The sequence below is a fragment of the Alosa sapidissima genome, chromosome 15, assembly GCF_018492685.1.
Source record: "Alosa sapidissima isolate fAloSap1 chromosome 15, fAloSap1.pri, whole genome shotgun sequence".
Taxonomy (NCBI): Eukaryota; Metazoa; Chordata; class Actinopteri; order Clupeiformes; family Clupeidae; genus Alosa; species Alosa sapidissima.
In genome coordinates this window covers 15,391,290-15,406,525 of record NC_055971.1, presented here as the reverse complement: position 1 = coordinate 15,406,525, position 15,236 = coordinate 15,391,290, and the positions used below count along the sequence as shown (strand labels likewise).

At 43.9% G+C, this 15,236-nt stretch overlaps 2 protein-coding genes across 3 annotated transcripts; one reads left to right on the top strand and one right to left on the bottom strand.

The window, feature by feature from the left end:
* The first annotated feature begins 409 nt into the window (after nt 1-409).
* On the top strand, nt 410-8,069 carry sagb (S-antigen; retina and pineal gland (arrestin) b). 2 transcript variants are annotated; one of them, XM_042064547.1, is made up of 16 exons: nt 410-434; nt 1,051-1,154; nt 1,274-1,334; nt 1,430-1,474; nt 1,598-1,797; nt 1,962-2,021; nt 2,269-2,336; nt 2,440-2,575; nt 2,695-2,779; nt 2,902-2,977; nt 3,400-3,537; nt 3,657-3,734; nt 3,846-3,860; nt 4,057-4,109; nt 4,670-4,679; nt 7,299-8,069. In XM_042064547.1, exons 2-16 carry the CDS (start codon nt 1,107-1,109, stop codon nt 7,384-7,386), a joined length of 1,161 nt encoding a protein of 386 aa, XP_041920481.1. In that variant the 5' UTR covers nt 410-434; nt 1,051-1,106; the 3' UTR covers nt 7,387-8,069. The 2 variants fall into 2 exon arrangements, with proteins under 2 accessions (XP_041920481.1, XP_041920482.1); XM_042064548.1 differs by lacking the exons at nt 410-434; nt 1,051-1,154 and having other exon boundaries at nt 1,304-1,334; nt 1,430-1,473; nt 1,596-1,797.
* An 832-nt stretch (nt 8,070-8,901) lies between these two features.
* Nucleotides 8,902-14,002, bottom strand: LOC121684480 (inner ear-specific collagen). Its single transcript, XM_042064546.1, has 5 exons — nt 13,975-14,002; nt 13,196-13,499; nt 11,595-11,675; nt 11,224-11,304; nt 8,902-10,800 (listed from the first exon to the last, which is right to left on the bottom strand). Exons 1-5 carry the CDS (start codon nt 13,996-13,998, stop codon nt 9,875-9,877), a joined length of 1,416 nt encoding a protein of 471 aa, XP_041920480.1. The 5' UTR covers nt 13,999-14,002; the 3' UTR covers nt 8,902-9,874.
* Nucleotides 14,003-15,236: the final 1,234 nt, after the last annotated feature.

The following is a 15,236-nucleotide window of genomic DNA, read 5'->3' as shown; positions in this document are numbered from 1 at the left end:
CATTGGATTATGCATTGAAGCACACATAATGGTCCAGGGCTCACTTTTTGCACAGTATGTTGCATTTGTGATACACTTTGTGTGTCCCGACGGGTTAATGATGCTCCCCGAGTTATGACTTTTTGTTGATCATATTGAGGGACCTGAGGCCTGTTTTATGGGGATAAATAGCTGATGTAGAGCCTGCATCATATCTTGAGATTAGCTGGATGCTGTTTGGGTGCGGTGTGCTAATCATGCTGACAGAAAGAGGATGAGGTCCTGTCCAGCAGGAGGAGCTCCCTCAGGTGCCCAGGAGAGGCGTGGGGATATGCGGGCAGACGTAGGCGAGGGTGGGGCTGCGGCAGTGGTCGTCACTCGGGGCACCTTACAAATAGCCCTGACCAATCACCCTGTCCCACTCTCAACAGCCACCCTCTGCATCAACTCAACAGGTCAGTTCTTGCATTGACTACTCACAGACAGACACTATGATGTGACAAAAAGGGGTTTTCAAGTCTTGGATAGTACATCAATGGATATTGATCTGTGTGTTTAGGTTTGTTTTTGTTAAAAAACAGAAATACTGTATAGTTTTGGTCACAACAAGGTCCCTGAGGCCTCTGGCCATGATTAGTGATATATTTTATTGCTTAAATAAGTGAGATGACAAGATGTATATTGACACATCAGCTGTTATGGCACTCTTAAAGCTTATGGGTCTGTGGTTGATACATTTGAAAACTTTTGCTCTTGAAAACTTTTGGAGTATCGTGGAAATAACTTATCTGTAAATTATCTATCAGGTTCAGTGAGTCAAGCTTAGCTAACAGCTTCACTGTTATTATCCTTGGTGTTATGCATTGTCTGACCCTAGAGAGTAGCTGTTTGTTGTTGAAGCCTTGAAGCTAACAACTGTCAATTATGCTATAAGGCTAATTTCAAATCGTACCCTGTTGAACAGTTCTTTCCCATGTCACTTTTAATGCAGTCAATGAGAAGACACAGATGCAGCAAATGAATTCTAACATCTGTGTAATGTGGAAAAATAATGTGTATGTTTGTATGTAGATCCTCCAGTGGTAACTCCATACACCTGTGTTGTTGGTGTATAAAAAGTAGACACCATGAGTCCTAAACATGTTGTCTTCAAGAAGCTCTCCAGGGACAAGTCTGTAAGTAGGCCATGCTGCTGTTGAACTACTGTAGAATACACACAAGTCTAGTGCCATTTGGTCAAAAACATTCTTTGAGTGAGAGGAAATCTCACCTTCACCTATCTGTATTGGTATAGGTGGGTGTTTATATGGCAAAGAGAGACTTTGTGGATCATTGTGACTCTGTGGACCCTGTAGGTGAGTCTAAAACCAAGTGAGGAGATGATTTCTCTGTTGTAATTGTTCAATATTTTATATGCCATTTTTGTCTGACTGTACTGTGTATTTATCAGATGGAGTTGTATTGGTCGATCCGGAACAAGTAAAAGGCAAAAAAGGTTTGTTTTACTTCATTTTCGTCTTTTAAGAAGTAGGCTACTGTGAAAAAACTACAGGACAACTAACTGAGTATATTGGACACGGTTATTGAGGTTATTTCCTATGTCTCTGTTGCCCCCTAGTGTTCGTGATGCTATCATGCACATTCCGTTATGGGAGGGACGACATGGATGTGATGGGTATAGGATTTCGGCGGGACATCTTCCTGACTACGCGACAGGTGTACCCGCCCCTTGAAGACAGGGAGCGGAGCACACACACCCAAATGCAGGAGAAACTCCTGCGCAAACTCGGGCATGATGCCTACCCATTCTTCTTCGAGGTGGGCATGTCTATAACACCTGGCTATAACACCACAATAGTCCAAATCACTACTGTTCCTTTTTACATCCTGCAAGCCACCGCAAAGTACAAGATGAACGTATTCTCTACATTTTTGGTCAAAAAGCCAGAATAATAATGAATTGATGTGTGTCTTTTTCTTAGTTTCCAGACAACCTGCCCTGCTCAGTTTGCCTTAAGCCTGGATCCAATGATGTTGGAAAGGTAAACATGTCTCCCAGTCACCAGACACCAACCATCCCAATCATTCTCACCTTATTGTAGACATATTCCAGATTTACTGATATTATAGTCAGCGAGTCTGTCCTGAATAAGAAATTAGATATATTTAAAAAGGCTATGTCTAAAAAGGCTAACTAAATACAGTTATCAAGGCCTACTCTTTCATAAGCCCAATATCATGTATTTAAAGTGGAGTGTGTATGGAAAAAAAATCACTTGGTTTTTCCAGCACTGTGCAGTGGAGTTTGAGGTGAAGGCTTTCTGTGGAGAAACCCAGGATGAGAAGGCCCAAAAGAGGTACATGCTTGTTTTATAATTAGAGGATAGGAGTTGTTGATGGAGCTAGAAACATGTTCACTCCCTGACACATATTCACTAAACATCTCCACACTTCTGACAGGAGCTCAGTGCGTTTGGCCATTAGGAAGATCCAGTATGCCCCTGAAGCAGGTTCAGAGCCCCCTGTTGGTGAGACCACCTGTGAGTTTGTCATGTCTGAGAAACCCCTGCACATGAAGGTCCAACTGGACAAAGACGTGAGCCTAAACTCCATCATAGTCACTCCTGACCTGACAACACTGAGACAATCATGCACATAATGTAAGCTGATTGGCTGTAAGTAAAATATATTTCTGCTTGAATCCTCCCTCTGCAGACATACTACCATGGGGAGCCAATCAACATCCATGTGGACATTAGCAATAGCTCTGGCAAAGATGTCAAAGACCTTTCCGTTTCAGGTATAACGAAGGCCCATCGTTTTGTGACTAGATGTTTATTTTGTATATTTTTTTTTATTTATTGGATTTTGTGTCTATAAGCAATAACATTATATCATTAACATGCTAACTGTGCTCCACAGTGGAACAGGTGACCCAAGTGGTGCTCTACTCCAATGACAAATATGTGAAGTCAGTGGCGGCGTCTGAGGAGAACAAGTGAGTGATAGACACACACTCTCTTAACTCTACACTCTCAGCCCTCACTCCATACTGCTCATACACTACTACGGTACATTTAATACTATGAAAGCGGCATGCTTTCATACACATGCAGATTAAGTGGTCAATGTATTCCCTGTGTAATACTATCATAAGCCCACTTGATTCCCCTATTGTCGGTCTAAGCTCATTCACTATCTGTGACGTTATGTAACAAAGCAACTTAGCAACTATGCATCTTAGACCTTAGACCAAGATGAGTTTCAATGTGAAAGTATATGGTATATGATTACGCTGCTAATAGCAGCATCATGTATGACTTCAGAGGATTTTTTGATGTAAACAAGTATTACTATTTAAGCTTTATAATATGAATACATGTACAGTATATGGCAATGAACACAGCCCTTGACTTGCAGAAACGTGATTCCTGCGGGCACCTCATTTAAGAAGAGCTATACGCTCGTGCCACTGCTGGCCAATGCCCGCGAGAGGCGGGGGCTGGCACTGGATGGCAAGCTGAAGCATGAGGACACCAACCTCGCCTCCTCCAGCATGTGAGCACATTTTCAGCTAGGGAAATGTACGCATATATATACTGATGTGGTCTTGCTTTATGTTTTTTTTAACTATTTGACCTTGTGTTCTCTCTGTGTGTGTGTGTGTGTGAGTGCAGTGTGAAGGAAGAGGTGCTGAAGGAGGTCCTGGGGATGCTGGTGTCCTACAGAGTGGCTGTCAGAGTGCTGGCTGCAGGGTGAGTAGCATAGCACAGAGAGAAGAGAGGGAGGAGAGAAGAGAGAAGGCATCTTTATTTGAATGATTCTGCTATGTTTCAATTGATTTCTCCCGTTTGTTTTGTTTTCAGGTTAATTGGATCAAGGTAGACATTTTTCCATAAGCTTATTCATACAACAACAACATTCATACAATGTTTACATACACATTATATCAACAACAATCATACAATGTTTACATACTGTACATATTATATAACATGTAAGATTATGTGATTCCTTGACGAGATGACGAGTGTGTGTGTGTGTGTGTGTGTGTGTGTGTGTGTGTGTGTGTGTTAGTGAGGTCGCTGTGGAGGTGCCATTCCGACTCATGCACCCCAAACCTGACCCAGGTAAGCCCCTCTAGCTGTCACACATATGGTAATTGCTGTGTGGATGTCAACACTGCCTTTCTAGAACATGCTGCTTTCTCTACAGTGATCCCTCTTGGATTAGTGCCACATTTATATACGCAATGTCAGTAATCTCCCGCTGACACAGAGTGGACATGTCAAATGGTCTGCTGATTGGACACAAACCCATTCTCAAATGCCTGCGCAAGGCCAATGCATGTAATCAGCTTGTAGCCCTGCTGACCATTATAAATCCCAGAGAGAGACCGCTATGTGCTTTACTGTAAAGACTTGCCCTGTTTGCTTTAGTGCAACCCACTTGTCCTCAGTGTACTTCCTTCCAACCAGTGTAGGGCCATAGAACCAGGGTACAATGAATTTGAAATGAAAACATTCTTCCTCTGTTTGAATTTATATTGATTCCCTCTCTCTCTCTCTCCCTCTCTCTCCCTCTCTCCCTCTCTCTCTCCCTCTCTCTCTCTCTCTCTCTCTCTCTCTCTCTCTCTCTCTCTCTCTCTCTCTCCTCCTCATGCTGCACCCTTGTTTGTGTTCTCCTGCAGAGAAAGAGAGGTGAGTGTTGTTCCCGGCCTGGATGAGTTGATGGATAGAACCTGTTCCCGGCCTGGATGAGTTGATGGATAGAACCTGTGCTCATTAGTTAGCCTCACATTTCGCTCAGCGATTTTGATTACATGAGCACAGCCTGTTTGGCACATTGTGCCCGTTATGTCAAAATGTTTCGGATCACAATGGTAACAGCAGGGCACAATGGCGAGTGAAGGACATAGGCACGCAAGAAGGCAAGCTGAGCTAGTCATCCCTTTAAACGTGATACCGTCCTTTCTTGCGAGTCCTCATTTTTTGAGCCATTGTCGCAAGGGACAGGGATCCACTGAAGTGGGTCATTATATAAGGTGCGTGATAGGGCATATACATGCAGGCGCTGTCTCTGGAGACTGAGCAGGATTCTGTCTGCCTCTTGTGACGGTCTGTTTATTATCTCCCTTCTCATCTCCTCGTCTGGCTGACACCTTCACTTGTGTCTGCACTTGTGACTGACACTCAAGCTTCTTCCAAATATCTGATTGTGTGTGCATGGAAAGTAAGGGCGAAGTATATGAATACGGAGCCCAGGAGACGTCATTGCAAGATATTTTTGTGTATCATTTTACTAAATTGTGGTCCTATTTTAGTATGTTGTGTGCTCATTTTACTAAATCGTCCTCACGCTTTACTATATTGTGCGCTCAATTTACAACAATTAAAATGAGAGCACAAATAGAGCACAAATTAGTAAAATGAGAGCACAATTTAGTAAAATGAGCACACTAATTACAGGGTTCCTACGCGGTATGGAAAAGTATGGAATTTGATTTTAGTAATTTCCAGGTCTGGATAAGTATGGAAAAAAGGAAAAAGTGTATGGAGAAATATCCGTAATTCCAGACTATTGCAGCTACAGTACTAATCACTACTCAGGTCATAATGAACCATTCCTGTTGTGTAGCTTAACTGTCAGTCCACATTGCCAAGATACAATTTTATGAGGGTCCTCAGAAAGAAATCTGATTTCTGAGGCCTCAGCCAGCAGTGAACTAGACTCTATCATATGTAGGCTAAGCTGTATCTACGGAAAACTAAAAATGTGAGTGCACCTTCCAACACAGCACTTCCTCAACGAAAATGATCCAACAATGGGCAAGTGTGAGTTTTCTGATATATAGATAGCTCTAGCTCTGTGCAGTTCTAGGTCTTATGGTGCTCATGTCTTGTCACAGTTTTCTGTATATTAGAGTATTAGCATACAACATAGTAGCATATTATATTACATTAAAATAACATTAAAATCATTTCTTTAAATTATAAACATTGACTTTGCACTTTCCCCATTGCTGAAATTAGGGCTCTCAGTCAATGAGGACCGTGTCTCATGCATTAACTAAAGCTGTTGTGTGGCATGTGGGAGCGTTCGACTGATGATCGTACTTAGGAGGATCTTTGTCGTAGAATTAAATCAAAACGATTTTGCCTCAATAAAGAAATAGCTTTAAGTAGACTTCAGACTTTTTCCATAATTTAAATTTTGGGCCTTATTTTTTTTGTATCTTTGAGGACAATTCCCAGACATTGCGGTAATGACATTTCCTTCTGACTTAAAGCACTGTCTATGACAGGGTGTCAAACAGAAGGCCCGGGGGCCAGATCAGGCCCGCCAGCAGGTTTCATACGGCCCCCCAGATGTTTTGGGTAGGAAGGGAAAATTAGAAAAAAAATATCACATCCAGTTGTCTTCAACAAAGTGTAATAAGCAACATCTCTATGATATGATAAATTGATAACCTAGCACTACAAACCATTTTCAGGAAGGAAGAAGCAAAACAACTCACATGGAAGTAGAGCATTTCAAGAGAGAAAGAGCAGTATATGACAGCAGTACATTATTTGTACTTGTTTGCTCATAAGTGATATCATCAAATAACACTCTGATACCCATGCAGAAAATGATGACCATGACGGCCCACCACTAGGTCTCATTCCAACAAATCCCACTTCCTAATATGAGTTTGACCCCCCTGGTCTATGAGCTCCGCTCGGTGAAAACAAAACCTTGTGGTTGTATTTATTCATTGGAAACTGTGATGCGCCAGATAGAATGGCAAAAGTGTTACAGTCTGAAGTTGATGACAACTGGATTGAGCGATTACAAATTGCCAGCTGGCTCATAGAAAAATTACCTGACTAAATGGACGAATATTAAGTGTCATTTTTTTTTTATTCACTTCAGTTGTCCATACGTTATTTTTTTCACCGAGTTATCCCAAACCAGAAGTGGCCGCAATTTCAAGATTATGATCAGAAAAGTCTGGAACTTTGGAAATTGGAATATGGAAAAAGTATGGAATTTTGAAATGGAAAATGTGTAGGAACCCTGTAATTAGTAAAATGAGCACACATTTTCTGGATATATAGCCCACCAAAAAATATCTTGCACCCCTCTAGGGTTCCGTATATGAGTGATATGCCTTTACATGTTTGTGGTTCGGCTTAAATGTATTGTGTGCGTCCGTGATCAGTGTGTCTGTCAATGTGTGTTCGCAATCGCATCCATGTGTTCGTTCATGTCTATGTGTTGTGGTGTCTGTGTGTGTGTTGGATTAGTTTGGTCACACGTGTTATTTGTCCCTGCAGTGAGGGAGATCTTGAGTTTCAGGAGTTCAAGCGCGTCTACCTGAAGGGCATCATCGGGGAGGAGGAGGACTCCCCTGCCGAGGGCTGAGAAACACGGGCACTGGTTGGGGCGTGGGGGTGTGGGGGTATCAGGCACAGGAGCTCGGCATCTCCACCTGGCGCACCTCACTGCCCCCTCATCCCCACCTCGGACAGAAAGACGTCGACCGTCTCAGGAGTCGACCTAGAAAGGAGTCTGCTGAAAAACAGTCTGGACCTGCTGAGAGTAATATGCTTCCATAGCCAGCTGTACAGTACATGGTGTCTAGGTAGCCATAGGTCTAATACTGTCTGACGCTCAGCAGAGGTTGATGTGTGTGATCCACAATACATCTTGGGAGAGAAACGTCTTCATTAGAGGGCCAGAGGTTTTTGGACAAAGCAGTTGGTCTTATTCACCATCCTGCTGCAGCCAACCACACCCCAGAACCTGAATAATGGGCAGCCGTGGCCTACTGGTTAGCACTTCGGACCTGTAACCGGAGGGTTGCCGGTTCGAACCCCGACCAGTAGTGCTGAAGTGCCCTTGAGCAAGGCACCTAACCCCTCACTGCTCCCCAAACGCCGCTGTTGTTGCAGGCATCTTGGACATTATATACTTAGTTTGGTACTTTACTCGAAGAGGAATATCACATAGGGCTCATGTATTGTAACTGAAATGTTTCTTCTTTTCTTCAAAAAATAGTGTACTGAAATTGTTGACATTCATGATATAAACTATTTGATTACTTACATGTATGTTTGTATTTTATTGGGTTGTAACTTGTGTAATGTATATAGAGATGAAACATATTTCACCCCACTGCGCCGGGATTAGTGTGTGCTTCACCTCACTGTGTGCTGTGTGTGTTTCACTAATTCACGGATTGGGATAAATGCTGAGACCAAATTTCCCTCACGGGATTAAAAGAGTATATATACTTATACTATACTTAAATCCTTCCATAAACAGGATGTACTACAGTAGCCCCCCACCCCCACCATCCGTGACAGTGGTTGAACATGACAGATGTTGTAGCGTGAAGAGCCATAGGCTCCCGTATGTACGCTGTGCGTTATGGGTTTTATGTTTCTCCTGTATGAAGGCCTCTTTGTCTGTCCCACCATCACAGGCTACACAGCTCCATATGCGCTGATTTTTTCCAGACCTCTTTGAAAGCAACACCAAGCGAAATATTCCCATATGCGCTATGTTCTATTTTAGACAATACCTTCCCAGTGGAGCACGCCACGTAGACCTATTTTAAGGCTTGTAGGAGGTTCTAGGCAGAGTAAATGGATTTGTGAATGTATATAAATACTTATGGACATCTTGGACATTATATACTTAGTTTGGTACTTCACTCGAAGAGGAATATCACATAGGGCTCATGTATTGTAACTGAAATGTTTCTTCTTTTCTTCAAAAAATAGTGTACTGAAATTGTTGACATTCATGATATAAACTATTTGATTACTTACATGTATGTTTGTATTTTATTGGGTTGTAACTTGTGTAATGTATATAGAGATGAAACATCTTTCACCCCATCTGTAACAGTACCCCAAATATAACTAGGAGACATTTGGATCAATAGTTTATTTATCAAGGACAAACAATGTACAGAGTAAAACATTAGAACAGCTGAATATGAATTGGAATCAACTCATGCAGTGTGTTTTGGAAGGTGAGGCATCGGAACTGTAGCTATCCAGCATGAAGCCAATAACAAGGCTCTAATACAGACCAGAGGACCCAGACTCTCAGGCCTGTTTCTCTTCTTCTGTTTCCTCTTCATCACTGGGTCACATTACCAGCAGAGCCATAACAGCACTTCCAGGACTTGGAGGGTACTTGTGGGCTACTCCCATCAGAACTTGACCTAATTGCAGGCCTTCGTCCCTATGTGACTTTTCCCACCCTCTTTATGGTGTACGCCCTCACTTCCTCTATGGATCCCCCTAATGGGGTCCTGCTATTCAGACGCCAGCCTTTTGGGAGTGGGTGGAGAGACAGAGAGAGTGTCTGATGTCCCAGGACATGGGCTCTGATCACTTTACAAAAGGACAGGTTCTAAAGGGTTTTGCCAGGAGACAAGTCCTACTGTGGTCCTCAGGGGAAACCTACACCGTTGAAGGAGATGCAACAATGAGGTGCTAATCAGATTACAATGCAAACACACTCACTTAAACATAGCTTACAACGATGGAGTGACGCAGCATGGGAAGAAAACACGCACATCAGACTATAGAATGAGAGAATGTCTTTAGAGAGTTATTGAAAAAATATATATTAATTTTGACAGTAGTGCAGAGCTTAATTATGGGTAGTATCAAAGTCAATCTATGATATAATCTATGACAGATAATTAAAACTTATTAAATCAGTAATATATGAATGTTTGTGCAGTACAAGATCTAAACCATTCTGGAACGTCCTCCTAAGAAATCGGAAAGAGGTATGGATGGTTGTTTTGAATGACGGTAGGAATATCATTGAGGATGCTGTCAGGAAAGTTGGTGGTGGGAATGTGACTTCCAGAGTGCTCTGGGAGGCTTTAGGGGGTCATGGTCGGGGCGGCCGTGGTGGGCATCTCCAGCTCTCCCCAGTTGTACTCTCCCTTGATAGGCTCGGGCCAGAAGTCTCGGAAGTGGGCCACGTCGCAGTTGTCGGGTTGCAGCAGGTAGCCGGAGAAAGTGCTGCTGGCCTCGTTGCTGGTGTATATGCCGTTGGTGATGCTGTCCTTCACCTGGAGCCACACCAGGTCCCCTTGGTTGAGGTGCAGCACCACTGTCTGGGAGGCCGTGGCCAGCTCGGCCGACTCCGTGGTCTTCACCACCGGCTGGAAGTTGTGGAAGAGGCCCACCTTGAGCACGCGGTTGTACACTGTCAGGTGGTAGCTGAAGACGTAGGTGCCGTTGGCGGGCGCCGTGTACATGCCCAGCGAGGGGTTGAAGTGGCCCTGCATGTTGTTGAGCACAGCAGGGAATGGGACAGGCCTGTTGGGCATCGGGAAGGGGTACGCCAGCGCGGCGGAGAAGGCCGACTGGACAGTCGGGGTGCAGGGCCCGGGCATGCCCGTCATGCCCATGTCTCCTTGGTCACCCTTGGGGCCGGCGGCCCCCCCATCCCCCTTGGGACCCTGCTGCCCCTGGTCGCCCATCTCGCCTTTAGGCCCCTGGGTGCCGGGGGCCCCTGTGTCTCCATCCTGGCAGTTGCACTCACCCTCCTGCCCCTGCTCACCCTTTGGTCCGACGGGCCCAGGCTGACCGGACAACCCCATGACGCCCATGTCGCCCTTCATCCCCTTTGGTCCTGCCACCCCAGCTACCCCAGGCAGACCTCTGGGTCCAACAGGTCCAGGAAGGCCCGGTTCTCCGGCAGAACCCTGCACAGGCTCGCATGTTTCAGGGCACTCTCCGTCATCCCCCTTGGGTCCCGCTAGGCCTGGAGGTCCAGCTACACCAGCGTCACCTTTATCACCTGAAACACAGTCGGAAAATGTCATCTCTTTTGTCAAAATGGATAATCTGCCCAAATAATGTAAAAAAGGTATAGAAGAAAGGATACTATTCTATTCCATTCTATGTTTTAAATGATTAGAACGTTAACGAACTTTTCCTGTGGTAAACAGGCCAAGCTTGTGTGTGTGTGTGTGTGTGTGTGTGTGTGTGTGTGTGTGTGTGTGTGTGTGTGTGTGTGTGTGTGTGTGTGTGTGTGTGTGTGTGTGTGTGTGTGTGTGTGTGTGTGTGTGTGTGTGTGTGTGTGTGTGTGTGTGTGTGTGTGCGCGCGTGTGTGCGTGCGCGCGTGCGCGCGCGTGTGTGTGTGTGTATGTGTGTGTGTGTGTGTATATATGTGTGTGTATGAGAGAAAGAGAGAGAGAGAGAACCACAGGTGCAAACTCACCTTTGAAGCCGCGCTCTCCCTTGGCTCCGGTGAATCCCACAGGGCCTTTGTCTCCTTTCAGACCCTCGTCTCCCTTCTCACCTGTGGGATAGGGCCAGGTGTGGGAGATAATGGGCACAGGTGAAATCTGCACTCAGGTGACTACAGATGCATTCAAATAATACACACCCAATGCACATTCAATCCGATCACTGTTCTCATTGTATGATACCCATAATAGCCATGTTTAGCCAAGGTCTTCATTACAAAGATTTTCACAATCATGCCAAACACAACATGACCTTCATTCTAGTGCCTTAAATAAATTACCTACAACATATTTACCACTAAACACGATATATGCAGGTATGTTTTCCAGTATGAAATCAAACCTTTTAGTCCTGGTCTGCCCATGAATCCTGGACGACCTTGGAATCCTGTGAGCCCTCTCCTTCCAGGGCTGCCGGGTCTGCCTGTAGAGAGAGGGGGGGGGGGGGGGGGGCTTAGATCAGAGACACCACCACAGAATAAAGGGCACAACTAAAAACCATACACCCAGCTAGGACAGGAGCATCTACATTGGAGATTTAGTCAAACTGATCATCCACTCATATGCAGTGTTGGGAGTAATGCATTAAAAAAGTAATGTAATTACAGTAATGCATTGCTTTTTGCTGCAATGCAGTAATGTAAGGCATTACCAATACAATTTCAGTAATATTTTACTCGGTACAATTCTCAGTAACTGAAGTTTCTTTGCTTTTTAATCCAAAATTGAGAAATGCTCGATTGGCACCAGAGAAGATTATCCAAGAATTTAAAAAAGTCATCTATGCTGGTCCTGGAATTTGATTGCCTTGTTTAGATGACTGTAGAAAGGGAATTTGAGTTATCTCTGCCATTCATGCAACAGATCTAATATGGTTAGGCTATACTTCTCATTTCAAGCAGTGAGAATAACTAAAATGTTGCTTTTACAGACAAAGATTGTAGCCATTATTCTCAAACTATTTGCATTAAGTCTACACCACTGTAAGTGGAAGGAAAGGCAACCAGCAATGATGAGAACCATTTAAAGTCAACATACAATTTCACTATGGCTATAGTTTACTATATTAAGTTGTGAGTGACCTTTGGCCTTGGGGCCTACATTGTCCCATTAGCCATAACTGCAAACATTATTTTGTTCTTTTGTTAGCCTTAAGCCTAGCTCAGTCATTATGCCATACCACATCACCTCTTGCCGTGTAATGAGCTGCATTGAACACATGAAGATCTATTGAGAACACCAAATCCATATTTCCTGTTATTTTGGTGAAAGTAATGTAAACGTAGTGTAATGCCTTACAATTCAAAGACAGTAATATTGTAATGTAACAAATTACTTTGAGATGACAGTAACAAGTAATAAATAATGCATTACGCTTTTGAAGTAACTTGCCCAACACTGCTCATATGATAATGCAAAGATATATTTGGTCGTTAAGTGATGATGCAATAATGTGCCTATAATTCTTTTTCCAGGTCCAACTGGTCCCAGAGCTGCTCATTTTTCTCCATAGACAGTAAAAGAAATGATTTTTTCCTGCTATTCAGAGAAACAAATTGTCATCCTACTACTTACTTGCTGCCACAACCTAAAAAAATCCTGTTTTTCGCAGAGGCCTGGACGACACCCTTGATCATATCATCTGGCTGCACAGCTACACTAATTACTCAAACTCTAATTAAATAATTGTTAGAGTTAATCAATTTTTTTTAGATCGATTACCCCTCACCAAAATGAAGGTGATGGTAACAAGGTTTACAGCTTGTGAAAACTGGCTGGCTGCACTAGCAAACGTTTATGGACGAAAGAGCTGTTGGGCCCGTGACGTAGGACTTGACAACCGAATATAAGTCAAGTCTCACACCTAAGTACACAGCTAACTCAACACAACACTCCACAAACACTGACCAACGGCAACACATAAATCAACTATGGGAGTCTTACCCTGCAGGCCGAGGTCCCCTCTCTCGCCCTTGGGCCCTGGGGTGCCCTTGCAGCTGTGGCAGATGCAGAACCAGGGCACCTGGTCGGCGGTGGGGGGCACGGGCGAGTTGAGCAGCATCTCGCAGTAGCTGGTGTCAAAGTCGCCGGTCATTTCCCCCATGTCGCCCATCATCATTGGGTCGTTGGAGGGCAGCATGCGCCTTCTGTCTATGTTGTAGTCGGTACCTGGGGGAGGATACGGAGGGGGGGTCATCGCTGAGCATGCTGCAACCCCCAGCAGCAGAGCCACAAGGCTTCTCATAGTCTGTGGAGACACAGTCAAGTTGAAGAGAATGCTTGAGAATGGAGCACTTCACTGTTATTTCTCTTTCATAGTATAACCTTCTGACTGATATTCCAGAATTGAAAGTAAAATCATATAAGATCAATCCCACTGGCACTCTAAAGTTCATGCAACCTCAACAGAATATATTTCTGGGTCAGTTCATAAATAGTTATTTGACATGTAAATAAATATCACATAGGTAATAATAATAAATTATAATGACCTATGTGATATAAATCCAAAGCATAAAAACATTTTGTTTGTATAACATGGTCCAATTTAGAATTAATGGTCTCAAGCATTGCTTCATCCCAAATGCCTCATCTGGTTTGGGCCCCAACTCATCTTAAACCCCTGAGACTGCTAAAACCAAACTCATACTTAAACTACATCCCCATGTTAGCCAGCAAATCAGCCAGTCCAGCCCCCATAAGGTCAGTGTCCTCAGTCTTACCGAACCACATGTGAATCTCGTCATCTTCCTTCAGGTGAGTCAGAGAGCATAGCCTGGAAGGGGCCAGAGAACTCCTCTTATACACCTGTACATTCCAGCGCACTCCGCCCACACCACTGTCACCACAGCCGTCTGAAAGGTGGAGGAGCGGTGGTGGTGGAGGCCCTCCTTTGTCAGGTGGCCAAAAAAGTAAAAAGGGGGGCCTTCTGCTCCTACAGTATATCATTTTCACAGGTGCAGATGACCTCATTAGGCCTGAGAAAAAACAAAACTAATGAGAACGGGCATTTTGTGAACGGGCACTTTGTGAAGGTGATATAGCTGAAGTGAGCGCCCCTGACCACACACAGGTAACCCGAGAGGGCCGCGGGTCCCCATGGTGTGATTTCATTATTGGGCCCAGAGATGGAGAATGCCCAGGTGAACCAGTCGAGGCCATATACATCTCTTGTGAGCAAAGGTGATGTCTCTTGTATACACAAGCGTTTGTTTACTCATTTTTTTTCCGCCCTCTCCGTTGAAGGAAATTAAACTTTGACGAGAGCCTCTTTGTTTGTCTCATAGGTTATTGCATAATAAACTCTGACACATGGTCACATCAGGTCTGTGGTGAACTCACATGCTGTTGTTTTCCCCCCGTATAGGTGCTTTAAAGAACCTTTTTTTTCATGAGCTTATTATTTTTCTACTGATGGTTCCATCTCAGCATTTTGCCCTGAGACTGCTATAGGGAACGTACATGAGACAAGAACACTTTTGCTGTGCATGGCACATCTCCATGTGTTCACCTTATACCTGTCTGATAACATCAGCAACAGAAGTCAGCACTTTAAATATAATTGAGGCTGAACCAACAGACAGTGAAGGAGACATGCTATTGATACCAAAGACACAGAGACTAAAATATGTAATACAAAGTTTATAACTTGAATAACATAATGAAAGACTGGAGGCTTAAACTGTTTTGCTCTGTAATGTGAAATGAAAGACTGGAGGCTTAAACTGTTTTGCTCTGTAATGTGTCACATAACATATTCACCAAATCAATCAGGTCACAAGACCATTCCAAAATTCATCTGTGGTGTAGGATGGATAACACTACATGATCCAAATACAGCACAGTGTGATGAGGACATTTACAATAGAGGGTATTCATGAATGTGCTACAGACGCACGCTCGGATTTCCTGATGAGAAGTGAGTACCCTTTCGCATGACTGAAACAGACCACAGGGCCAGGATAGAAGGACTAAAAGAATGATA

What these genes read in the sequence shown, in the direction of transcription:
- sagb (XM_042064547.1), top strand. Translation starts at nt 1,107, where the DNA reads ATGAGTCCTAAACATGTTGTCTTCAAGAAGCTCTCCAGGGACAAGTCT. An exon ending in TGACTCTGTGGACCCTGTAG is followed by an intron (nt 1,335 to 1,429) that starts GTGAGTCTAAAA and finishes TGTATTTATCAG; the next exon opens with ATGGAGTTGTATTGGTCGAT. An exon ending in CCTACCCATTCTTCTTCGAG is followed by an intron (nt 1,798 to 1,961) that starts GTGGGCATGTCT and finishes TCTTTTTCTTAG; the next exon opens with TTTCCAGACAACCTGCCCTG.
- LOC121684480 (XM_042064546.1), bottom strand. Translation starts at nt 13,998, where the DNA reads ATGACGAGATTCACATGTGGTTCG. An exon ending in CGAGATTCACATGTGGTTCG is followed by an intron (nt 13,500 to 13,974) that starts GTAAGACTGAGG and finishes GTGTCTCCACAG; the next exon opens with ACTATGAGAAGCCTTGTGGC. An exon ending in GGGCAGACCAGGACTAAAAG is followed by an intron (nt 11,305 to 11,594) that starts GTTTGATTTCAT and finishes CCTATCCCACAG; the next exon opens with GTGAGAAGGGAGACGAGGGT.